This window comes from Equus caballus, chromosome 2, assembly GCF_041296265.1.
Source record: "Equus caballus isolate H_3958 breed thoroughbred chromosome 2, TB-T2T, whole genome shotgun sequence".
Classification (NCBI taxonomy): Eukaryota; Metazoa; Chordata; class Mammalia; order Perissodactyla; family Equidae; genus Equus; species Equus caballus.
The window spans coordinates 87,146,085-87,173,398 of NC_091685.1; the positions used below are offsets into that span (position 1 = coordinate 87,146,085).

The following is a 27,314-nucleotide window of genomic DNA, read 5'->3' on the forward strand; positions in this document are numbered from 1 at the left end:
TTAACCACTAGACCACCAGGGCTGTCTGATGGGTGGATAGTAAGTCCTTAATAAATGTTAGCTATTATATTTCATAAGATTTATTATTGTAATGTTGCAAGACTATACTATAACTAGCTTAACTAACTAGTCCAGGCTAGATAACATGCTACAAAAAATATTTTTAGTGCAAAAGATACCTACTCTGTTAGGTGGATTGAAATTATTCTATGGATCTTTGCTTAAATTATTGTCACTTTTAGCATAGAGTCCAGCTGTTTGATATTGTAAATTTTGTTAGTACTAACCATGAAGCACTTTTGCGCCTGACAGGTATTTTTTCCCCTAATTGGTTGTTAATGTTGAACCTAGAAGGAATTTGAAAGAGAAGCTGAAAGTGAATTTTGGTAGTCTTGGGACTTTGAATCCTCTCATGAAAATGTTCAGAAGAGATGGACATGCTAGTTCTGTTCTAAAATGATACTTAGGTGTTCTTGACCTGAATAACTGGAACTAGAATAAATGCAAGGGAAGAATCTCTTTGGTACTTCTGTAGAAATTCAAGAGTTACTACTTGATATTACAGGAAATACCTACATTTTTCACAGTGAAGAGATGATTATAAACAAATGAAAGCTGTCATTGCAAATTGAAGAATAGTTTCAGTCAGGTTGAAATTATCTCTGTTTGGGGTATATTTTAGAGAACACATTTTGTGAAATGTTGGTATAGCTACTAGCTGTATTTGACGTAGAATGTTAACTTGATTCTTGATGTAGAATGTTAACTTGATTATTGATGTAGAATGTTAACTTGATTCTTCCTAGCAGTAAGAATTGTTGTCAGGATAGCATCTTGCATGTAAACATTAACCTCTAATTATATGAAATGTAAATAGAAGAATGATGATTGCTTTCATAGATCATCAGGGCTAAAAATAATGTGTAAGATTTTTTTTGTATTTTTTTCTAGAGAAGGATTTACTTTGTTCAAATGTACCATGTCCTTCTGTCACTTGGTCTTTGCTGATCTATTACTAAAGGTAGCTTCTCTACTTTAGAAATTGCGATTGCTTTTAGAAGATGCTTTACTTTCAAAGTGAAAATGCTTTAGTTCTCTGTTTTTCTGGATGATGTTAAATGGCAATTTCTGAATTGAAATCACATGCAAATGAGGAAGAGAAGTATGAAGAAAGTACTGGTAAATTTGGGACATGCCAAGAGTTATTCATTTGCTTAGCTACAGATGTTGGTTTTATATGTCTACATTATAAATTTAATTTTCTAGAATGAACTTTTGTAGTTTACCAATATACTGCCATCTGCCTTAGGCTCTAATGAATACAAATTTTAAATATGCTAGGTACATCTGTATTGTTTATCATTTACAGTTTCAGCTTTTGGCTTTATTTCTCATCACTATTTCACTCTGTTAACTGGTATAGAAAAGAGGATTAAAACTTCTAGAATTATTATTCTATATCATTTAGATATCAATAATCTTATGTTTAATTTGTATTATATTTTATGCTTCTTTATTCCAGAAAGAAACAGAGCAGAGATTGCAAACTAGTGTCTTATATAGTTTTTTCTTAACACATTTAAATTTGTTGCCAACATTTAAAAATCTGGAGAATTCACATAAAAATATTGATTTTTCACCTTTTTTTGCAAATGTGGAATATCTGGCTTTGCTGGGCTCGTGTGCTTACATGACAATAATCAATTGCACCTTTTATATAGGCTTTCCAGGTCTTAAACCAGACCTGTTTCTTTCTATTTTACCTGCCTGCTCCTTAATCATTTGAATTTGCTTGGAATAAAGACAAAAGCATGATTGTAGGAAATCCAAACGTAAGTTGATATTTCCTTTATTTGTCACATATCAAACTAGTTTGGATGTAAATCCAAGTCAATGTAGTATGTAATAGTTTGTCAAGTTTATTATTAAAATAGCCAGAGACTTGCAAAACACCTCATTTCCAATTGGCATTATCAATGTGGGAATTTGTCACCAAAACTTTTGCCACCCTCCAATACCCATTCACTTAAATTTTCATTCTAGATCACCTGTTATCCTTTCCATTGTTGTTAAATTTTGAAATTAACACTCTACTAGGATGACTGTCTGTCATATTACAACAGTAAATTAGTGTTCTTGGAGTTCCTTGTTTTGTAAGATGTTTTAGTTATCTATTGCCACCTAACCAGTCATCCCAAAGCTTTATAGATTATAACAAGCAACAATTATTTTATTATTTCTCATTGTTCTTGTAGGTTATGAATTCGGGAAAGGCTCACTTGGGCATTGCTGATTCAGTGTTGCAGTCAGATGGTGGCTGGAGGTGAAACAGCAGCTGTCTAGAACAGCTAGGGGCTGGCCAAGAATCTTCATATAGTCTCAGGACTTCTCCATGTCTTGTCTTTTCACCTGGGCTAGTTGGGGCTTCTTCACAGCATGGTGGCCTCAGGGCGATCAGACTACTTAAAACAGCATATCAGGGCTACCATGTGAGTATTCCAGCAAGCAAGTTGGAAGCTGAATCTCCTTTTTTGACTTAGCCTAGTAAGTCACATAATCCAACTTTCGCATTCTCTCTTGGCTGAAACAGACTCCAGCTCTCAGTAGAAGGAGTGTTAAAAGTACATTGTAAGAAGAGCATGCCAGATGGGGGGATATTGCTGTGACCATCTTTGAGAAACTCAGTTTGCTATAGGAGGTCATAATATCTCTGCTTTTATGAATTTTTTTTTTTCATTTAGCCTTCATAAAAATCAGGCTCATTAAAACAGATACCTTATGTAATTTATGTGTCTTATATAATACTTTGTCAGTTATCTAGAACTCAGTTGTCTGGCAAACTTATATCCGAAACATATAAAAAGTAAATCTCCAGGGGCTAGCCCGGTGGCGTAGTGGTTGGGTTCATACGCTCCACTTTGGCAGCCCGGGGTTCGTGGTTTTGGATCCTGGGTGCAGACCTATGCACTGCTCATCAAGTCATGCTGTAGCAGCATCCTGCATATAAAATAGAGGAAGATTGGCACAGATTTTAGCTCAGGGACAATCTTCCTCAAGCAAAAAGAGGGAGATTGGCAACAGATGTTAATTCAGGACCAATCTTCCTCACCAAAAACAAAAATAAATCTCCAAACAACTAGATTAGGAAGTAACAAACTAAGTTAGGCTTAACAGTCTATAGAATTGATTATATTTTCTGTTACAAAGCATGAGTTTAGGAATTAGACATACTAGGGTAAAAGTCTTAACTCCACTGGCTGGCACCTGTGTTACCTTGGGCAAATTTTTAAATCTTTCCAAGCTTTGGTTTCCTTGTCTATAAAATGTAGGATGATACCTCACACTCTTGTGATATGTAAATGAAATAAAGCATCATCTATTAGGAACTCTGTCAGTGTTTAATCCTTCCCTCACATCATTGTACCAATCTAAAAGAGTACATTTGTGTTTTCTAAGTCCTATAGGTGCAAACTTCCTTTATATCTTGTGTTGATCTCTGATAGTCTCCTACCGTCCTTGGCTTCCTCCTTCTATCCCAACATCATTCTGTTTCAAGCATAATCAGGCAGTTACAGGGATTGAGTTTTGTTTCGTTGTTTTTAATCTTTCTTGATAACCAATTAGTGTTTTATTTATTGGAAAAAATGAAAACTTAGACTGTCAGTTTGATTTAAACGTCATCCGTAAAATTAATGTTGATGTTTATCAGAAAATGTATTTTACTGAATACGTAATTTTGACAATGTAAAAGACCAGTGGTATCAACTGTCAGCCCATCTAAGAATGAGACCTTAAATATGTATTTTCTATAGTTTAATTCTATACTTAAAATATTTTCTATGCCTAAAGTAATTCTATACTTAAACTTGATGAAGTGAATATTTATCAATGAATAATTTATTAGTATTCAGTGAGTATTGATAATTCTCACATGCTTTCAAAGCATCTTACTGAGAATTATATAAATGAAACTGTGGAACTATGTTCATCTCACTCAAAATACTTGACTTTTGTTTATAATTGCTTCAAAAACTCAACAGTGTAGGAAACATAATTAGCTCCCCACTCCTTACTTTAAGTGTCAACATTCTGTCAAATATCTTACATTTCCATAGGTTCAGCTTTTTAGTTTTCATAGGATAAATCCCTGTAATGTATTAAACCATCTATTTGGTGAACTTCCTATATTATAGCTTAGTTTAATTTTTGTTAAAGTTATATAGAAAAACCACGTATATTACGTATTGTGCTTTACAAGAATTATTAGTATTATGTCCTTATTTATGACTCCCTGGCCTGTGACACTCTTCAGAATTTTTATAGGGGAAATAAATGACTGATAAGTAATATTTAGTTTAACCAAAAGATTAATGCTCCTTTATGCTTAAACTTGTTCACAAAAATAACCTAAATGATAGACCTTGAAAAACTGCTATAAAGGAGTTTTTGTCATCCTTCTCACAATTAAAATTTATTTTGAGAATTGTAGAAATTAAGTTGCTTTAAATCATTTACTCTGTCATCACATGAGGGTTTTGCATGACTGAAATACCTGTAATTACTATGTCATTTTTGTCATAGTTGACTTAAAGGTATAACTATAATAATCATCAACTAAATTCTTGGTGAGCAGCTGTGTAAGACCAGTTTAACAGCTGGGGTAACCCAGCACAGACTGTAAGAGTTAAACTTAATCACGAGACAAGTTATGTTATAGTCATTAAGGACTTCATACTGGGCATTTCTGAAATACTTAAAAAATTCAATTGAATAGTTGGGTTTTTGTTTTATCTCAAATATTTCTTTAAATGCTTAATGAAGGAATGAGGAAAAGTGACAATGTAGTATTAACAGCTAAAGTTCTAAGACACAAATATGGTAATAAAATCCAGAGTTTACTCATTAAAAAAAATCAAATATACTCTGTATGTCACTGTTTAGGTGGTCACTATGATAAGTAGAAAAAGAAAAATATGTATGTTATTACAGTATAATATGGGATCAGAAAAAACCTTTTTTCTTGAATTTCATCTTTTTAAATCATTTTTAAAAATCATTTACGCTTGTGACTTTTTTCTAATGAAAATATTTTTTTATTATTATACAACACTAATGCATATTCACAACACAGGGATAGATTTCTGTTTTTCGAAGGTATACACAATTGAAGCAGTGAATTCTATTTATATAAACTTTGTAAAACTGTAGTTATACTAATCACTAAACTAAAATAAAGGCTCACCAAATTGATCGTACATCACTTTACAGGAAAGCTCTATACTTGGTACTATTAGAACTGTAATATACTCTTAAAACTGTACGGGACTTCATTTTCAATCATCCGCTCCAGGCTCCTCATTCTAGAAAACTGAAATCTGACACAAGTTAAGAGACTTACCTAAGGTCATAGGTTAGTAGTGGAGCTGAAACTAGAACTTAAAATTCACCGAGTATTTTTTGTATACTGATAAGTTTACATGGAGTATGAACTCCAGATAATTTCGCTGAAAGTTGATTGACGCAACAGTTTTAGTCAAGAATAATTTAGTTGTAAATAACTTAAAAATAGTTTGGTTTTTTGAATCATGGAATTTCTGGTCTACCATGGGGTTGTTTTGTCATCATTTGTAAGGACTTGTTTGGTTAGTTTTTCTATATTTTACTTCTTAATTTGTAACTTTATTTTCAGCCTATTATTTAGAAATAACTGGAAATTTCCAGCAGAATTCAGAAACAACCTAAATGTACAGCAATCAGACCTTGATTATATAAATCAAAGCAGTTATAATACTTAACCTAATGCTGTAGCATTTTTATTTTGAAAATGCTACTTATACATATATGTATACATATACATATATATATAATGCTTTCATTTTGCAAATGTCCAGTTACCAGGTCACGTTTTATAACCCTTATATAAACTGTATGTGCTGTTTTAGAATCCAAGCTAATTTCTCTTAAGTAGTTAGGGGCTGCCCATGGTGCCCAAATAAAGAAAATTAGCAGAGAGGTCAATAATATGTTGTGACCCATTAAATGTTTACATGAATATAATATCTCAAATACGTTATAATTGAAAGTTGGAATCTTTCTTAAGTGAACACTTTGAGCGTTTAAATGTGTTTTAGAATTTTTTAAGGAATCATTTTGAATGTGATTTTAATTTTTATAAAATGTTTCTGTTCATTGACTTATGGCTTTTATGAATAATAAAACTTTAAAGGGAATGCCATATATTTGAATTTTTCTTTCATGCTGAATCTAATTATAGTTTTATTTCTACAATTGAAGTAATGATATATTGTTTGGAAGTTTTTTTGCAGTTTTTACTAATACAAATTTGACAGTTTATTCATCGTTTAACCAAAGAACTTAATTTCTTGATTTATCAGTGTTTTCCTTTGTGTTTAAATTGCTCTTTGTAGTGCATGAATTGCCTAGACCAGGGATATACTGTAACATTCTGGTATTTAAGGTGTTACGAAAGACTGAAAAAGTGACTTAGATACCGAGAATGCTATATCTTACTCATTATCCCTGAATAAATGAGTATGCTTTGTAATACCATATTCTCATTGCAAAAGGATATTGATTTCTGATTAGTTTCACTTTCGTAGTGGTATAATTTTTAGCATCTGGAATTTTTTTCTGTTTCTACAAAAGAGTAAGTCACCTGTTGCTTAAATTCACAGAGGGGATGAATAGTACTGAGTTTAAATGGCATATTCTGATATTCTGCCTGTCAAAAGTTTTTGACGTGAGCCTTTGAAAAACTTGGTATAAAAATCATTTGTCCTTGTAGGTAAACTTGTATCTTCCAAGTGATTTGTTTTAGCTGATTCAAGAATAGTTTATGAGGGGCCAGCCTGGTGGTGTAGTGGTTAAGTTCATACACTCTGCTTTGGCAGCGTGGGGTTCGCAGGTTCAGATCCTGGGTGTGGACCTATGCACCACTCATCAAGCTGTGCTGTGGCAGTAACCTATATACAAAATAGAGGAAGATTGCCACAGACGTTAGCTCAGTGACAGTCTTCCTCAAGAAAAAAAAAGAGGAAGATTGGCAACAGATGTTAGCTGAGGGCCAATCTTCCTCACTGGAAAAATAAAAGAAAGAAAGAAAAAAGAATAGTTTATGAAAGATGGAAAATCTTTGTGCCACTCATATGCTGTGGCCTTTGGTCAAGATCAGTTAAATCCTAGCCTCCGTATAATAATGAATGAAAGAAAAGGTTAAAATCCAGAATAAACTGCTGGAAATCTTGTTGTTGTTGTTGTAAGAGACTTGGAGTGTATGGGACTATAATACATTTTAGAAATACCATATTGGTGATATTTTGTTACATGTAGCATTTATATATAATCATCTTTGACCACTGCAAACTTTTAGAAGAAAGGAAATCAGAAAGTGTTAAGTGGGCACAATAAATTACCATATGTAATTTATTTATTTATTTAAGGTAACTTACTACAAGTTTCCCCATGTTGAGTTCTTCTTGCATGGATAATCACTGGTACTGATACTGAAGCTGTTAATCTCAAATTTGTGTGCCCGATGCCCAGCAAGCCAAACACTGAGACATCCGTGCTTGGAGATGGATTTATTTGAATTGGCCAAAAAGAGAAGGTGGGAGCCTGGGTTCACTCAAATCTGCCTCCCTAAGAACAGAAAGCAGAGGGGTTTTATAGACCTAAGGGGCTTGACAGGAGGAGCTTTGGAGAAACAGAGGTCACTCCTGATAAGCCCTGGGCAATCTGACTTCTGGGCTTTAGTGGCTGCTTAGGGCCCACCATTGGGTGATCACAACCTCCCTGAAGGCATTCTCTCTTCTAGATAACAAGCTCACAAATCCTCAAGACCCCTGAGTCACCAAACAGGAAAAGCAACAAATCGGTTTAATATCTATAGTACCCCTCAGGTACCTGGCTTCATTATCTGGAATCTTAACATGCCAGGATGCTACAGCTAAGATACTGTAGCTTCATTTTTAGGTAAAAATTTTGACAGAGTTATGGAAAAGTCTTTAAAACTTGTAGATGATTATGTTGTTAAAATATTCTATTGCAAAGCGGTTACAGGTGGATTTCAGAACCTCTGCTTGCTTTCCTAGTGACATTTAAAATTGAAATGTAATCTACAAAGCTCTATGTGGTTTTTGATCCTAATAGTGGTAGTAGTACTGTAGCTAACAGCATTGAGCACTTACTAGATGTGAAGCGTTCTTCTGTGTGCTTCACTTACGTTAACTGATTTGATCCTCATAACAGTCCTGTGAGTTAGGTTCTCTGTAGAGGAAACTGAGGCAGAGAGGCATTAATCGAAGGTCATTCCACTAATAAGTGGTAGAACCAGGCTTTGGACTAAAGCAGTTTGGCTCCAGCATTGATGCTCCTGCTTACTATATTGTGCTTAGTATTTGTTGACACGATCAAATATTGGTATGATCAAAGAGTTTGTCTGCTTTGAAGAGTCTCAGTTTGGGAGGGGGGCTAATAATTAAGAATATCTTAAATGTTTTTGAAAGTATAGTTGAGACTAAGACTTTATTTTTTCTTGAACACATGGAACTAGCTGCATTTTAAGGTATTAACAGTTGGGGTTCTCCTATGCATTGTCTGTGATTTTCCTCATTGATTAGGATTTTCTTCTGTATTTGAAGATTTGGTATTTTGAATGTTTGCATGCTGATTGAGAACATTGCTTTAGAAGTAATGTTAACTTGAATCCTCCAAAAAAGATGAAACTTGTTAGTATGTACATTTGGAAATTAGTACTCACTTTACTCAATCATTAATGTCTCTTTTTTACAAAAATATATTGTTGTAGATACGTAACTTGATTTACTGTTTCGTTTTCTAGAGTTGTAATGCTCTGTACTATCCAGTTGAGGGCAGCTATTTACTGATTAAAAAAATGAGTTGAATTGGAATGTCACCACTTTGTGTTTACCAGAAACTTGGTATCTAGTGTAAAACCCAGCATTTGATATACAAACAGCCTTAGCTTTCACTCCTATTATCATCGTAAATAATTTCTTGAAAATGAAAAACTAGTTTTACTTCATAATAATTTCTGTGTTCTTATAAGCAGGAGAATGAACACTGTTGATTTTAGTTTTAATTTTCCCAGTCCAAATTCTTTGCAATTCCGAATCGTTTTTTCCTCCTTTAGGATCACACTCCAAGGAGTTTAGAGAGCTTCATATCTTCCTTATCTTTGAGTATAAATACTGGTGACTATCTGCATGTAAATACATGTGACTATAAAGTTCTTTGAGGGCTTTTAAATATGAAAGAGAAAAATTATAATTTTCCATATGTTATTTTTGTTGACCAATGGATTAAGTGAAAATTAAATTTTCAGGTGATCTGTTTGATTTATTTTTCTGTGGAGTGGATGTGTTGAACTTGTGGAATGTGGTACACTCTTCTAACTTTTCTGCATTGAAACAACGCCTAGTTTAAATTATATCTTCTGTGTGGCTCAGAGGAAAGGATTTTGAGGGTTTAACTAATTGATTTCAAAGATATCACTGAAACACATTTTTTTTTTTTGAGAATAAGGAATGCCAGTCTTCATAAAATTGTATGCAATATTAACCAAGTAGACACTGATAGTAACTTGGTGAGGAGGCATTCCATGGGAGCTACTTCAACAAAGGGATTTTTCTAACTAGGTGAGAACGATAGAATATGACTGAAGGTTATGTTATAAGGAAAAGATTGGTCTTGTGTTAAGAAATTAAGTGAGCATCAGAGGAGATGCTGAGACTAGAATGTAGCTAGACATTCATTCTGCAAGGTACTGAGTAGTTTAGTGGGGCTGTAAATGTGATTATCTTAGATCTCAGTCTCACCTTTTTTCTACCATATCAATTTACAGATTTCCAGTACTCTCTCTTCTGTCCCAAGGTCTCTGTTGGGATTTTTTGGTATAAGTTTATGGTTCTAGTCTTAGTTGTTTACTTTTTTATTGAAACAATTTTTTATTGTGGTTAAATATCCATAACACAAAATTTGCCATTTTAACCAAGTTTAACTGTACAGTGGCATTAAGTACATTCACAATGTTGTACAACCATCACCACTATCCATCTCCAGAGCTTTTTAACTGAAACTGTACCCATTAAACACTAACTCCCTACTCCTTTCTTCCCCTTGGCCCTGGCAACCACCAATATACTTTCTGTCTCTGTGAATTTTACTACTCTAGGTACCTTATGTAAGTGGAATCATACAATATTTGTCCTTTTTTGACTGACTTATTTCACTTAGCCTTATGTCCTCAAGGTTGTAGCTTGTGTCAGAATTTCCTTCCTTTATAAGGCTGAATAATATTCCATTGTAATGTATACCATATTTTGTTTACTCATTCATCCATCCATGGTTACTTGGGTTGCTTCCACCTCTTGGCTATTATGAATAATGCTTTTATAAACTTGGGTGTACAAATATCTGTTTGAGTCCCTTCTTTCACTTCTTTTGGATGTATACCCAAAAGTGGAATTGCTGGATCATACGGTAATTTTTTGAGGAACCGCCACCCCCATTTTCCTCAGTAGCTACATCCATTTTACATTCCCACCAGCGATGTACAAGGGTATTTCTCCACATCCTTGCCAGCACTTGTTATTTTCTCTGTATTATGTATGTGTTTGTGTGTGCACACTTGTTATTGTTTTTAAATAACAATTCTAATGGGTTTGTAATGGTGGTTCATTCTGGTTTTGATTTTCATTGGCCTAATGACTAGTGATATTGAACATCTTTCCATGTGCTTATCAGTCATTTGTATATCTTCTTTGGAGAAACTCACTTGTTTACTTTTGTGTAACTAAAAATGTCACCTCTGCTAATGATTTTGCATTTTTAACTACATTTTAATTGTGATATAAGAGAAGGGTGTACTTTAAGAAAAGTAGCATCATGGTAGGACTGGGAGTATTTCTTGTGTATGGATTGACTTCCCAGCAGGCCACTTTATGTTTAGTAAGACAGATCTCTCCAAAGTGAAAAAAGAAATCACCTTTTTCTGACGTTCTTTTTCTAATTCTCTCCATATCACAGTCTGAATTCCCACTTAAAGATCCATGAAAGCTGTTGGAAGGAGAGATAAGTAAGATAACTGGCTATTGGAAGAAGAAAACAGAATGGAAGGAGAGAGAAAACTAGTTAACTGAGCGTTGTGAATGGATAGTTGACATCTATTATCTGCCGTCTAGTAAAGTACTATTTTTATATTGAGCTTCTTATCTTCAGAACAATCTAATTTATGGGTTTGAATATGAAATGTAGTATAAAGATTCATTAACACTGGCATAAGTGGTTAATTTAGGGAAACATTCGAGCTAATACTGGAAAGATTAGTTTGGGGCCCTTTGAGGAGAGTCTTTATCTCCAAACTTTATCTTAGGCATAGGGGAACCATTGAAAGTTCTTGAGGAGTAGATTGTACACCACATTCTGTCTCTGTGTTTCAGGAAGATTTATCTGACTGTGGTATTTTGGAGAAATTAGGCACTAAGGATTTGCGACAAACTGGTTAGTTATTATTCATTTTACTATAACTACTTCCCATCACAGCTTACATTTATAAATACTTGTTTTTTAATATCTTTAATCAGTCACATGGCTATTATACTTTCAAGTGGAGTCACTGAGTTTTTCAGAATTAAAGAGATTGAACTGAAATTTGCAAACAACTAAAATGTCTATTGGTAAGATTAATTTGAAGTCCATGTTAATAGCTATAGAGAGCTAGAATCCATTTAATGTCTTAGTGAGTATGAGGTAAAGAATGGTATGTATGGAAAAGGCAAAGAGCATGCTTAAGATGCACACTTGAAAGTATCGTGCTCATTCTGAATACATCTAAGATAGAAGAAATATATGTATATATTTTTTGAGCACGCATAAACACTGTCCTTAAATTTGAAGCACAATTCAAAACATTCTTAAAATATTGATGCTGGTATTTGGGTAAGGAAAACTAAAGAAGATATTCAAGAGAAAATACAATGTTTGTTTTTTGGATTTTTGTAAAGAAAACTTTACTTTCACTTTCTTGGGAATACCTAGGTTAGTAGTTGGAGAAGTTTTAAAAGGGACCCTACAGCATAGCCCTGCTTTGGTTGTATTCGCCTTACTGACTTTGTATGGGAGGTTCACCAGCTGTTTGACTGGCAGGAGCAGGAGCTTTCACTTCAGTAGTTTATAATTCCTGGCTATTCTAGGATAGTTTGCACTTCACCAAGCCTCAGACAGGTCAGGACATTTGGTAGGAGAAGGTTGAAAGACAAAAGCAGCAGGCCCTGGTTTCTCAGCCTGTTTTTTTAAATTAGAAAATTATGTTTTAATTTAGTGGTTAGAGTTTTCAGTGATGTGCCTGTATTACATGTAGAGAGTATTCATCAACCAAGAGGAGTTTTAAAATGTCAAAACCGGGAAAAGCTACTCTAAACCATGGCTTGGTTCCTGTCGATCTTAAAAGTGCAAAAGAGCCTCTACCACATCAAACCGTGATGAAGATATTTAGCATTAGCATCATTGCCCAGGGCCTCCCCTTTTGTCGAAGACGGGTAAGTCCCACACATTTGAAAAATAGGAATATTTGTTTAAATGAAGTACTTCTGCCTCCTTTAGTGAAGAAATGCTTCAAATTTCAATTGATATTTATAACTAAAACTATCAGTGTATTGTGTCGCCAGTGAAAGCTTATATAAGTGATAGTTTTAATAATATGATAGAGAGCCTAGAGGGCAAGATTACCCAATCCACCTTTTTGTCTCTCTCATTTATTTTTCATGATATTAGAATCCTTGTAAACTTATTTAAAATGGGTAAACGTAAAAAGTATGTTTTGAAATATATTGGCAAATACTAAAACTGAAAATTTGTAGTTTTTATTTTGTGGGAAAAGCAAAAGAAGCTGGTAGTATTCTCCTTATACATGGGAATTACAGCATTTAACTCTTTTAAAGATTATTCCAAGTTCCCTAGGTTTATCTGTCTCTTTAAGCTATATTATTTTAAAATTATTTTTTAAATTCAAACTTAACTTAATAGAGACATTACTTTTTGCTGTTATGTAAATAAAAATAGCATGCTATTGTGTAGCTGTTATGTTGCAGTTTATATATAGACAGTCCTGAACTAACAAACATTTTGTAGAACTTGTGCTTATGTATAATCGAGTTATGATCTATTGGATGTTTTTCAGGATGACACTCTCCTCTCCCCTACCAAATTTTGACCTTGTTAATCTTAGTGTATTTTCTGAGTTACTTGGTATTGCCATTTTGAATTATTACCTAGAGTGATATATTTTTAGATCTAAAATTTATTTGTGATCCTGAACCATTAAACTGAAAAAAAAACCTGTCTGATATTAAATGAGTGTTTGCATATATCAGTGCTATTAGTGTTTTAGTTGCCTTTTTTACCCTTTTTTGTGTTTTTGTTTTTTTAACTAAAGGGGAAACATTCTATTAAACAACTAGATTAACTCATAACACCTGAAAAATATTTTTCCTCCTTAGTAAAGAGACTCTTCTTTTTGCTGGCACTTAAATAACCTTTGTAAAAATGCATTTTCTAATTATCTTAGTTCCTTTTGAGTAGTTCCCACTTCACTCCAAACAAGTGGTAGCCATGTTGAAGAACATTTTGAGTGAGGTTTAAATGTAATACAGCTCAAACGTTGAAAATGGAATCCAAATATCTTCATCACCCTCTTATTTTCCTCTTTACTATGTTTTCAGAAAGTATTTCTTTTATTTCGTCTCCTTTCACTTTGTCACTTTTATAGCTTCTGAATGAGTGACTGCTCTGATTTAAGCATTTACACAGAAGCCTCTAATAGCTTTAAAGTCATTAATAAACTAATTTATTATTTTAATACTTTTGTAGAAGACAATACTAATACAAGTAAATTTTTAAATTGAGGGAGAGAAGTGTGGGTTTTTTAAAGTAAAGGGTTAGGATATTAAGAGTAAAGATAATTTTGTTCTTTGTTGAATATTTCTAATAAATTTAAGTACAGTATATAGTAGATTACTTCATTATGTCACAGTGTTTGTTTTCTGTCACAACCTTTATTTTTTGACATGTACATGAAATTTAAAGGCTCAGGAGCAGATTTTATAGGAAAAATTAATAGAGAACTTCAAGGCTTTCCTTGAGGGCCTCCTGGGGTCACTGTTCAGTTTGACTTTTCTAGGTTACTATGTTATGTTAAATTATAGCCTTGCATTTATAATAACAGAAGAGGACTAAATTTGAAAACTAAAATTCATACTAGAAAATTTTTTTGGACGATAGTTAAAAAACCAAATTAACGCATTCAGTTTTAGACTGCCTGCCTGCCAATAATTTACTATTGCATAACTCATTGACTCTGACTATTAGAAATATTAGTGTAATTATATCCTCCCCCTCTCTTTTTTGCAACTGGTTAATTTAGGTAGCTTTAAATTGAGTCACATGCTTTTTGTTACTTAATTTACTAACTTTCCTTTGGTAAAGTTAATGATAAATATTTTTAAAATATATTTTTCTTTATCAAAGATTTTAAAAAGACTTTTGGTGTGGTATTAATCATATTTGGCATCTAACATCTAGTGTATCTTTCACAGTAGGTATGTTTAACTTCTTTCAAGGAGATTGTTATATAATGACAATAAAATACGCAAAGCAGATAGACTTATTTGGTAGGTCATTTTTTTCTTCTAAGTAATAAGCTAATGTACAGTGACCTCTTATAAGACTGTATGCATTCTTGACCTATTAAAATTTAAAAAACACGATATTGTGCCTCCATCAATCATAGATGTCGATCCACTTAATCTTTACACAATAAAATAACTTTGAAAATTGTGAAGAATCTTTTAAAATAGTCATCATAACTACAACTTCGATTTTTATCTCTTGAAATGTTTTCAGAAAATTTATTTACCTCACTCTTAAGTATATTATTAGTACTGTTAGTCTAACTTATTATTATATAAATTGTTCTAGTCTCTCATCGAGATACTTTGGATTTAATACTAATAACAGTAAAGAAATAGCACTCTAAGTATTAACCAATTACCTTAAATCAAAACGTTTTTAGTACTAAGGTCCCCATAATTTATTTATATTTGCTCAGACATTCTTGATCATAAGTATCACCTGGAATGCTTGTTAAAAATACACAATCCTGGGTTCACCTCTTTTGGATAGTCTTATGTAAGAAGTCTAGATTAAGGCTGAGAGATCCATCTGTGTTTTTAAAAAATCCTCTAGGTAATTCTTAGTATCAGGAAAATTTGTACATAACTTTTGATTCTAAAAGAACTGATTGTCCTTTAGAGGAAGAGAATTTTACAGGAAAAACTTATTTAATCTGCAGAATCACTGGAAAATTTTTTTCTTTAAATTGGAATGCCTAATCATGGTAGTACTGTATTTCTTAAATCCTAAGGTACATTATTTTTCTACATTTTAAACGTATATAAAATAAGGATACATCTTGATGTAATTTCATAGCTTACCTGGCAGCATTTTTTTCATTTTAGTGAGGAGAGAAATAATGATGCTTTACAATTAATAATAGCATGTTGAAAGAAAATGCACTTCAATGCTTAAATCTTATTTCTTAACTCGTTTTTGTTTGGAGACTTTTAAGCATTTAGAATATTCTCGTAAAGTTATTCTTCAATGTTTCTATATTGGTAGAAATTTCCAAATCAAGTGTAACTGTCATTATATAAGGCTTTTTAAGCTACCTAGTTGACTGTGCTGGTTTATAGACAAATATTGTTTTCAGAGTGCCTTATATATTCTTGTGTTTGACCATGTACTGATTGTGTAGCATAAGCATTGGCAACACAGCTAAGAGAATGGGGTAGAGCTGCTGGTGGGAGTGGCAGAGAGGTGAGGTGGGGGCAGTGTGGGACAAGGACTTGTTACCTGAAACCCGAGAGCTCAGGCAATAATGAAATATATGACTGAAATTTCTGATAGTTGAAAACTTTCTTGTAGTGATTATATTCTAATCAGGTTCTGTTCAAAATACCATATTTAAAATATTTTTCTATAAACTGAAAATAGAAATAATGTGAAAATAGAATATTTGTGTCATTTGATAAAATGTTACTCTCTCTCTCCTGTGTATTGTTATCATTGAGGGTTAGCTTAAATCAGGGGTGCACAAACATTTTCTGCACAGGGCCAGCAAATATTTTAGGTTTTGTGGACCACATAGTGACTGTTAGAACTACTTAGCTCTGCCATTGTAGCATGAAAGCAGCTGTAGACAATATTTAAACAAATGGGCAAATGGACATGACTGTGTTTTAATAAAACTTTATTTACAAAACAGTGAAACATAGGTTTTTATGATTACGGTAATACTATAGCAAATCTTGTACATACATCTTTTTGCTTGTATATAAGTTTCAGCTCATGGTAAATTTTTAGAATGAGATTGTTAGAACCATAAGCACTTTATTTCCTTTAAAACCCTCATCCTCTCCTCTACTTCTTTTAAAACTATGTAGAAAAGAATTGGGGGGTGTCTAATCACTAGAATTTTAACATATTATTTCCTTCTTAATGTACAATATTAGTGTAATAATGCTATTAATAATTGCTGTCATTTTAAAAGAACCTGCTATGTATTCTAGGCACTGTCCTAGCTATTTTTGTATATTTTAACTCAATTCTTAATTGATTTAAATGTGTGTTAAGTAATGTAGGTTAGGTATTATCTTTGTTTGGTAGACTAGAAAACTGAGGTTCAAGTAAGTTATCTCTTCCCAGTTTTCTTGGTTAAATAGTACAGCTGGTATTTAACCTCAGGACTCTAATGCTGCAGGTAGTAGCCATCCTCTTTATATGTTTTTTTTCATGTGAGCTTAACACTTTTCAACTACTATTAGTATTTTGGAGGGTAAGCCTAGGAGCCTATTACTGTTGACATTGTTTCAGTGAGAAAATACATTCCAAGATTCTAACAGTTGACCTACAAATAACTTTTGTTAGCATGAATAGTCCATTTAGAAATTTAGGAATTTTTTGTGTAGTCTCTTTTAAGATATTTCACTTATAAAGTTATCCCACAGCTTATGTAATAATTATAGTCATAAAAAACTGGAAATATTCAAACAGTATGCATGTTATCTTTTGTAAGCTGAGAGATGATACCTGTTAAAGAAAAGATTATTCATGACACTTGTTAAAACGGTAAGACAGAATTTATAGCCAAGGAGCAGGTTGGAGGTCATTGGGTGGAACATTACTAGGAAGAACTTCAGGGCTGTAAAGAGGGGATTCCAGCTATTCCAGCTTAACGGAGGTGGTCCAACATCACCTGGGGGATGATGGAGGATGAAGAACCCAACAGATATTGAGGGTCATCAGATATTGAGCTGGGGGGGATTCTAGATTAAAGCGACTGAACAGGATTCTTGCTAAAATGTGGCTCTTGAGAACATGTCCAAGCACCGGGTCTAGTTGAAAAAGAGCTGAGAGTTTGGTCAAGGAGGGATCTTTGTCATACCTCAAGGTCTGTGTTTGGCAGGCAACAACTGAGAACAGGATGTCTGACAAATAACCATCCTCAAACTGCTGTGTGGTACCATTCTCATGAGTTTGCTCAATTAGTACTTTTTTTTTTAAGATTTTTATTTTTTCCTTTTTCTCCCCAAAGACCCCCAGTACATAGTTGTATATATTTTTTTAGTTGTGGGTCCTTCTAATTGTGGCATGTGGGATGCCGCCTCAGCATGGCTTGATGAGTGGTGCCAGGTCCGCACCCAGGATCCGAACTGGTGAAACCCCGGGCCACCGAAGTGGAGCATGCGAACTTAATCACTAGGCCACGGGGCCGGCCCCTCAATTAGTACTTTTGACAATGCTGACAAAAATTAAAAGCAGCATTATACCTGTCTTAGCTTCAATACTATTTTGGGTTCAAGTTTTTTCTTCATTGTTGACTTATTGCTGATGATAAGAGGCAAACCTATATTCAAAATTTTAATCTCATTCAGACATAATCTAATTTGTTGTTTTTGTATGTATAATCTTCAGTTACTTCAAGCTGTATATAATTTGAACCTATTATGCTCCTTTAATAGACTGTTGACAAGTCCATTAGCACCTTTTCAGCAAAGATCTACCAGTTAGACAGTTGTATTGCCTTTGTTTCAGAAAACAACATTTCTAATTGTTTACTCTACAGTAAAATTTTCATTTGTATGAAGATTTTGTGTGTACCCAAAAAGAGACAGTCATAAGCTCTGTTGGTAAAGCAAATTTGTGAGTTAGTACCCTCCTCAATTTAATAATATCAAAATTCTCTTGAGTTGAATGGTGATATAGGGAATTTTATATTCTTCCAATAATATCTTTTACTTTCTTTTGTAAAAAGTACGACACACTCAGTATGTAAAATTTAGAAAAAATGTTTTTCTTTACAATTTCCTATATATCAGTAATTCCACTGCTCAGAAATAACCACAGTAACAATTTTAAGTAGATAATTTTTTAACAAAATTAGTACTTTAATCCATTTTACTATATTCCCCATGGTTGTAGTTATTCAAAAGTGAATAATCTGCCAAGCGAATGTGCCATAATTTTCCTACAGTTGTTGATTTGGACAGTGTCCTGCTTTGAACTTTTTAATATGCAAATCTTTGACGTCTCTAGACACAGATTTTTAGAATTAGAATTGTTGGGTCAAGATTTTTTTTAGGTTCTGATAGATACTGCTAAGTTCCTTTCCAGAAAGATGATACCAGTTAAAAACTAGCATAAGGGACTTCTAATCTTGTCTAAGAGAAAGAAATCATAGTCTAAGCAAATTTATTCCTACCATTGCAAAGTTTTGTGGATTTTACTTAGTTGATATTTTATCATTGTATTTCCATGTTTGTTATTCTAGGTTTTCTATCAAAGGAGTTTTTTTCCATTTTGAGAAAATGATGTTACATGTTTATACTTAAAGCTTCATGAGGAAAACGTGTAAATAGATCAAGAAATTATTTGTTGCTTATGGTGATTTTTTTTTATTCTTTCTGGAAAGTAATATTTGCCATAGACCTGTCACCTATATTATTTCCAACTATAATTTTCTTCTACTTCTCCCATAGTTTTAAAACTATCATCTGTGTTTTTATCTAAATAGATGAGCCACATGTATAGTTTCATAATTTATTGTTGGTTTAACGTATTATTTTTACTGCAAGTCTTATGGTTATCTCGATTTTTGTCACCTTAGTTTATACTTTTACATTTCTGAATTTTAGTATGCTATTTGTACAGTATAAATGACAGCCTCTCCCAAAGTATATTGCTATTAATAATCTCTACTACAAGAGTACTTCTCATGCTACCAAGAGCAGCTGCCAGAAATACTTGCCTGTTTCTTATAGCACTACTACTTAGTCTTACATTTCTGACATAGCTTTGCCTTTATCCCCAATCCAGGTTTACCTTTTTTGATTTTAATTCTAGTCTAGCCATGATTAATTCTCATTTAAAGTAGTCGTAGCAAGTCTGCATTTCTAAAATGTCTTGATGCCTGAAAGGCATTTCATGAAACTCAACTTCTGTTTCATAGAACTCTTAGCCAAGTAGAAATAGATGGATATTTCCTTAACATACAGAAATATGAAACCTTTAAAAAGTCAGCGTCATTCTCCCCTCCTCCATACTAGTCTATTCAGTATCCACCGGTTAAATTTGTGCCTCTGTCTCTCCAGATCCTTTCCGTGACCTCACAGTCTAGCTTACCTCTCTAATTGGAACCTTCTTTCTGGCATTAATTGCACCCACCGTTGTCCTCGTCCGCTAGTGGAACATATTGTAATTGTTGCCATTACCTTTGGCCCTTAGGCATATATGTACTGCTGAGTGGTATTATTCAACAGCTTCATATAGTTTTCTTGTCTCCAAAATTAGGCTATAAAGCCTTAGAGTTCAGAAATTATCTGTATTGTCTTTTTAAGATCCCAGTGATAATGCAGGTGAAAGTTAGTATAAATATTTGTATTTCCAATTCATTGAAGTATATGTTGTGTTAAACTTGGAAAATTCTTTAAGGAGTTTTTGTACTGTAAGAATATGGCATGTTTTTGTTTACTGAATGTTTTTAAATGACTGTGCAGCTGTGATTTTGAATATTTCATTTTCTAAATTTAACTAAACTCAGATACAGTTTGACACTTAATTTAAAAAGTAATTACTACCTACCAATTTTGAAAATGAAGGAGAAACAAACGTAGGGTATCGACATTTGGTTGGAACTTTTGAGAGTCTGTAGTAGCTCAAACGTGTCAGAAAATGCTGAAATAAAGAAAAATTATTGCAGTACTTTGGAGAGAAGGAAGAACAGGGTGGTGGTACAAGCAAGTTTGGAGAGAGATTTTAATGGGGTACCTGGTTTGTTTGTTTTGAGTAAACTAAAATATGACTTCTAAGGTTTTTTCCTACTCATGTATTCCATTGGAACTTGGAAAAAAATTGACATTTTCAGATCATCTATCTTTTATTGTCACTACTTATTTTATCAATAAAGGAAATTAGTTACCACATATCAGACCATTTTATTTTAGATCCAATTAGTTTTTTTCTTCTTAAGAATATTTCATGCATCATGTATAAACATGAGTAAACACAATATAAATTGTAAATTTTCTTGCAGTCTTATTCTCTGTATTGTGCAAGGTACTGGCTATAAATAAAAAGGTGATAATTCTTTATCTCCTCTGGCTGTGGATATGCAAAAGTGAGAAAGCGCAATCCTTTCAACATTTTATAGTCTAGTGATAAAACAATAAACAAACCCTTACAGTACAAAAGGATAATTGCTTAAATGGACCCATGTACTAAGTACTGTGGGAGCACGAGAGGATCACCCAAGTCTCAATGCAAATGGCTCAGGAAAGGCTTCACAGTAACTTTAAGTTAAAACATGAATGATGTTTGCTAAGCAGTTGATCAGAGAAGTGATGGACAGAAGGAACATGTATTGTTGGTTGCGCTCACATGTTGTATTTTCACATTAATTATACTGCTGCAAGTTATTCACTTATACTTGAAATTTATTAATATTAATATCAGCCAAAATATATGTGTTGAGCACTTAGAGTTGGGGACTTTTCTAGAACCTGTGGATATAGCAGTGAACTAGATGGACAAAGCCCATGCCTTCATGGAGCTTAGATTCTAACTTAGGGAAACAGAAAAGTAACTGTTAATGCTAATGTTTTGATGGCAATAAAATAGGGTCATAGTATAGAATCTAACTGGAGATGCAGGGGAGGTACTATGCTAAGTACTTTACACATATGAACTTAATCCTAAAAATAAGCTGGTGAAGTAAGTTTTTATAGATGAGGAATTTTACAGATGAGGAATCCCAGGCATAGGAAGGTTAAATAACTTCCCCTACAGCTAGTAAATGATGGAGCTGGGACTGACTCGGGCATGTGGCTCCAGCATCATGAACACTGTGATATTACTGACCTACCTGGGTAAGAATTTGTTGAGGGAATGGATCCTTAGTTTCCAAATGTTTTAAGGGTTAACTTTTGCTATGTAATCCTAGGTTTTTAAATACGTAATTTTCACTTTGTTCCCACAACTTATGATGGCCTCGGTATCTAATTATTGATAACATTGCTTTCTAGATGTTTTTGTCATCAGATGATATCTTAGTATTAGGTTGTGCCTCAGTTGTCAGATATGAATGTAAAGCAAATTATAACATGATTTATAAATCTACAACTACATCATAAAAACAACTCCCATAAATTTTTATCCCTTTCGTTGATAGATAACAATCTGTATAAATAGTTTAGAAATTTTATTTAACATCACAGGGAAAAGCTATTTAAATTTGTAGGTTATGTTTTACAGAAACTAACTTAATATTAACACTTGTAGTGTGGGAGGCAGATGAAAAATATGCTAAAAATAACTTGGTACTAATCTTCTGGCAAGGTAAACAAGTGTGAAATAAATCCACAGTCCCTTCTCTGTAGACCAGAAATCCAACAAGGCTTGAAAACTAAAAAAATTTTTTAAAGTTAGCCAAACCTAATCCTGGCTAACATAAGACACCTTTATTATTTATCTGAATATTCATATACTTTGCAGCAGAAATATTAATGTGTACTGTACTGGAAGTGTTCTGTAATAAACTGTATATGCCCCATATTACCTTTCTAAACTCCAAAATGTTCTAAAGTCAGGAACACAACTTTCTCCAAAATTGTGGAACTATCTCCACAGATCTTTGAGTTTATGGCTATCACCCACGTATAAAAAATGGAATACATTTTGAAATGTCAAAGTAGTCTAAGCCTTAAGTCTCTGAGTATATGCATATTTAAATGCTTTAAAACATATATTATATAAATGAATACCTAAATTTTATTAACCTAGTTATAGGCAGCTCCATATATATACATGATAGTTCGGAGGTTATATGTTATTTTTCTTCAGTGATTAAATGCAGGTCATGCTTGGCAGACTTAGGCTTTAAATGGGGGATGAGAACCCTAACTCCTGTTTTACTTCTCCCAGTATTTCCACGGAAAGTTAGCACCACTAAATTAATTTTAATTCTGCTAATATGTATTAGGCACACTCCCTGGGTGTGTTGCTCGTGTAACAAAATGAAGGCAGAGACCTTCCCTTAAGAAGGCCACATTGTATACAATGTGTCATCGCTTTCCTTTATTCAATTTTACACTTTTCATTTCCAAATCAGTTGATGATAATTTGTGTTAGAGTTTCTCCATATGTGTGTATGGATACCCATATATACCTGCATACATAGACAGACATACTCTTAACCTGATTTGATAGGATTATGTTGGTAACTTTATTGAAATGTGTAATCTACTGGTTTTCAAATAGTTAGGGTAGTTCCCGGTACAGAATATTATTTTGAGATTCTGAAAGATTAAATATGATTCCGTCTTATTCCATTTTTCATGTCTGGCAAGAAAACTTTAGTCTTTAATATCCTACCAGGCTCATCATAGTGATTTCTTTTGGATTGTTCCTGGATCAGAATTAGACTTCTTGGCCCTATTCCTTACTTGTGGAAAGTTGCACAAATTAATGTGTGCCTCACATATAAACCAGTTAAATAATGGTAGATATAATTTTGGTAGATATATTTGTGGTAGACATAAATAATGATAAATATAATTTAAGATTTTTTCAGTGTGATGTAAGTTTTACTACAGAAGTAACAGCAGAAAGAAATTTGTGGTAAAGCCAAGAAGATTCTTAATGTTAGGAACTGCAATTTAGTTATTCCCTGTTACAAGTACCTATTGATGCAGCACGCCTCTTTATTTGCATATATAGTCCTAACATGTGAAAGATAAAATAGAGTAGATGTTTTTAAAAAGTAAATCTGATATTAGATTAATAAGTGTTGCTCTTGTGACTTTGGTAGTGTCTGTGTATGTAAGTGTTTATGTATATATTTATAAACTTTATTGACGGTTATTTAGGTCTGGAGAAGAAACAATCAACAGTATTTCTCAAACATTAATACATTAGTATTGACTCAAAAGCACATGGGTAGTTAGCCATTTGTTTATAGTTATTTTATGGTATTTTCACCTAACAATGGGGAAATCTGTTTTGAGAGAAAAAAATATATGATAATGTTGGATGAAATGCTCTTAAATTTCTTCTTCTTGCTAGTATTGAAAATGAAAATTGAAACTTCTGGCTTATTCCTATATTAAATTGCATTTTTATGTGTGTGAGATTTTGTGTAGTTCATTTGGGGAAAATTTGGGCTTAAACAGCTTTTCAATAAGCCACAGAAATCTCTGTTATCACTTTAAATTTTAAACTATCGTTGTTACTACTAGTTTGGACATGTAGGGGCAGTATAGTACTGTTTTTGTAAATCTTGTCTAAATTTGTGGATTTTTCAAATCTGTAAGTGTTGTTAAAAGTTTGAGAAAATGCAATTGTTGTGTCTTAACTTTTTAAAGGATGATTAGTACTATTTCACTAAGTTGGCACTATTCTTTCAATTCAGGTTGTTATATATATTATACAAAAGATTTTTTATTATGGAAGCTTGTGGCCTTGTTTTATATTTGAAGTCAAGGAATATGTTAAGCTAGATAGCAGGAAAAATGCATTTTTATAGTTAGACAATAAAAATGAAGACAAGTGGATTCATGAAAATATGCAAAATACTGAAATCAGTGCAATTTTGCTCTTATTCATTCTGTCCCACCCTTTCAAAATGAATGTTTAATTATGACAGAATTTTTTAAATAAAGTCTTAATTTTTCAACCTGGCAAAGTGAACAAAACTTAGATTACCAAATAATCTTATTTGAACATTCTTTAATTGGTAAATATTTTTTCTCAGTAGGAAAATGATTAGAGAGGCTGGCCCAGTGATGTAGTGGTTAAGTTCACACACTCTGCTTTGTGACCTAGGGCTTACTTTTTGGATCCTGGGCACGGACCTACACACTGCTCATCAAGCCATGCTGTGGCAGCATCCCACATACAAAAAATAGAAGAAGATTGGCACAGATGTTAGCAACAATCTTCCTCAAGCAAAAAGAAGAAGATTGGCAACAGATGTTAGCTCAGGGCCAATCTTCCTCACAAAAAAAAAAAACAGTAAAAAAAAACCCATAAAAAAATTAGGGTTATTACAAAATTTATAGTATCTTTTTTTTCCACTTAAAGTGATTTACGTTTAAGAGAAAGCAACTGAGTACGGACCTACTCTTCTATCTATTCATTCAGTCTATTCAACAACTCCTGTGAGTGAAGGACTGCTTTAGGCATTTGGAGTACAACAATGAATGAAACAGACCCAAATGGAACCCTGGTGGAGTTTATATCAGAATAGCAGAGTGCTTAAAAGCATAGATGATACAGTCAATTAGACCTGGGCTTAAGTTCCTAGTTCCCACTAACTACGCCTCATCTGTAAAATGGAGATAATAATAGTACCTACTTCATAGGGTTGTTGTAAGGGTGAAATGAAATAATCTTTAGAAAGCATGGTTATGTAATAAGAACTTAATAACTGTGATGAAGTCCAGATAAGACCTTTTTAGATGTGCTGGTAAAAATTATAATTAATTCTCCAGATATAATAGTAGTTACTTCTTTTACTTGTGGTTAGTTTTTGAATATTTTTTCATTTTTAGTTTCTTCAAATTGTGAAAGAAAATGCACAGCACCAATTTTGAATAGGCATTTTTCTTAAACAGTTTCCTAAGTGACTGTTAATCTCTAAATGGAAAGATACTGAGCATAAAAAATTAATGTGATTTGGTTCTACTTACATTATGTAGATTCATTCAGTGTGACTATCATATATGTAAAAATTAACCCCATTTTGTCTTCCCAAATTAAGAAAGTAACATGTGCCATCTTAGTATTTTGTTTGGAGTTTCTCAGGTGTTCAGAATAAATGTTTTGGGTTCAAATACCGTTAAATTAAAAAAATTTAAATTATTGTCTGAGAATTAAAAACATAGACTGTTGATTCACATATTATGTTAGCTGCTAAAATGTCTAGCAAATAGTTTCCATTATGATTTTAAGTTCTGACACCATTTCTTTCCCTAAAGGTCCCAAAATAAGTTAATTAAGAGATGGAACATACTTGTTAACATCTTTGAAAACTAGCTTGTCAAAATGGCACCTGGTATATATCATTACTGTGTAAGAATTAGGACTTAAAACATTTAAAGAATGGATTCACATGTCTTAACAAAACTACTTCAAAATTTAGATCTTTCCTTGGGACCCTATGCTGATCTTGGTTCTTTTAAATTTTTAATTATATGGAAACCCCATATTTAACACACACATACACACACACACGCATTCACTGACAAGCACAAGCATTGCCCCCTAGCCCCCCAATACACACAAGTAAAATTCTTACCCCTGACCTCTGTTTAATAGCTTATCTGCTATGTTCATGCTGCACTTGCTTCATTGAGGGGAAGTCTTGTTCTGCCGTTTTCATATTAGCTTTGTTATCATGCAGTATTTTCAGCTGCTCGTACTCATTACCATACAGCTGGTATGTAGAGAAAAGAAGGAAGCAAGCAGAAGTTGTACTGTCTACAAGAATAAGAAGCTCTCTTGCAGATGGGGTGCTGGCAGATGGGGCATGTGTTTGAACAGGTTTTACTAATAACAGAGTGTATTAAAAATCATTCTGAGAAAGTCTAAGGTCAGTGCCATGAATTCAAAGCTTGAGAGGTTGTTCAGCTTTTTGTAGACATTTTTAGAATATTAATTAACTCTAATACAAAAAAGTAATAAATGGCCAACCACAACCTCTTCCAAAAAATTTTTATCAGTGTTTCTTTTTTATTTTAGCATATTTTGTTTCTCTTTCTCCTATCATCTTGCACTTTATTTTATAGTCTTCAGTATATTTACTTAAAATTCCCAGAGTGCGTTTATATACAAAAGTGTATATGCTTTGAGCAATGTAATAACATTCTTCAGTTTTGATAAGTAATATTAGAATATTTATTAGAAGATGAAAACCAAAGAGGATTTGGAAATCCATATATAGTGTTGACTCCATTGACGATTAAGATGAGGTGTGTTCTATCTGCAGTCAAAGTTAGAAGCGAATGGTGTGCCCCAAAATGTACTTATTGTTAAAATTATAATTTGCATATTTTTCATATTCACAAAACCAAAATGAATGAAGTAGTACTTAAAATAACTATCAAAATATTTTTTTAAATAGTATTTCAGTGGGATCTTAGTTTTTTTTACCCTTTTCATTAAGTGTAGTGTTTCTTGATACATCCTGTCTCAATGGGAGATGGTGATAAAAAGCAGCTAAAGCAAAATAAAGCTAGATAATTATATGTAAAAATATGCAGTTAAATTTAATTTTAATGGAAATGGAACTCAGCCTATTATTCTGTTCATAGAGATTAAAATATATATTGCCAAAGGTTTTTTGTGGCTAATATTAGTTAAAATGCTTTTGGTAACTCTCAAAAACTTTCATGCTTCAGATTTCTTGTCAGTAAAATGGAGATACAAAAATGCTGTCTGTTAGGTTAATACCTATGAATAAATAAAATACTTTGAGATCTGTGGGAAATAGTGTACAGTCAGTGTTAAAACTATATTCCCTTTAATAGTAAAAGTTTATATTCTGTTGGGCATTTTTAAAGGAATAGGAAATTCTAAACCAGGTAGGCTTTTAATAACAAAGATAATTGCATTTTTGTTGCATATCAAACTGTGTATTTCCTTTCAATTTAATTTATACTTGAATT

At 32.9% G+C, this 27,314-nt stretch overlaps 1 protein-coding gene across 11 annotated transcripts in view; it reads left to right on the top strand.

The window, feature by feature from the left end:
• Positions 1 to 27,314, top strand: part of FBXW7 (F-box and WD repeat domain containing 7) — a 220,833-nt gene that overhangs the window by 148,212 nt on the left and 45,307 nt on the right. For 2 of the 11 annotated variants that reach the window (XM_070245828.1, XM_070245810.1), the window contains one exon: positions 2,256 to 4,972. In XM_070245828.1, the coding sequence (XP_070101929.1) occupies positions 2,256 to 2,327 (72 nt within the window). In that variant the 3' untranslated portion in view covers positions 2,328 to 4,972. 11 annotated transcript variants of the gene reach the window in all.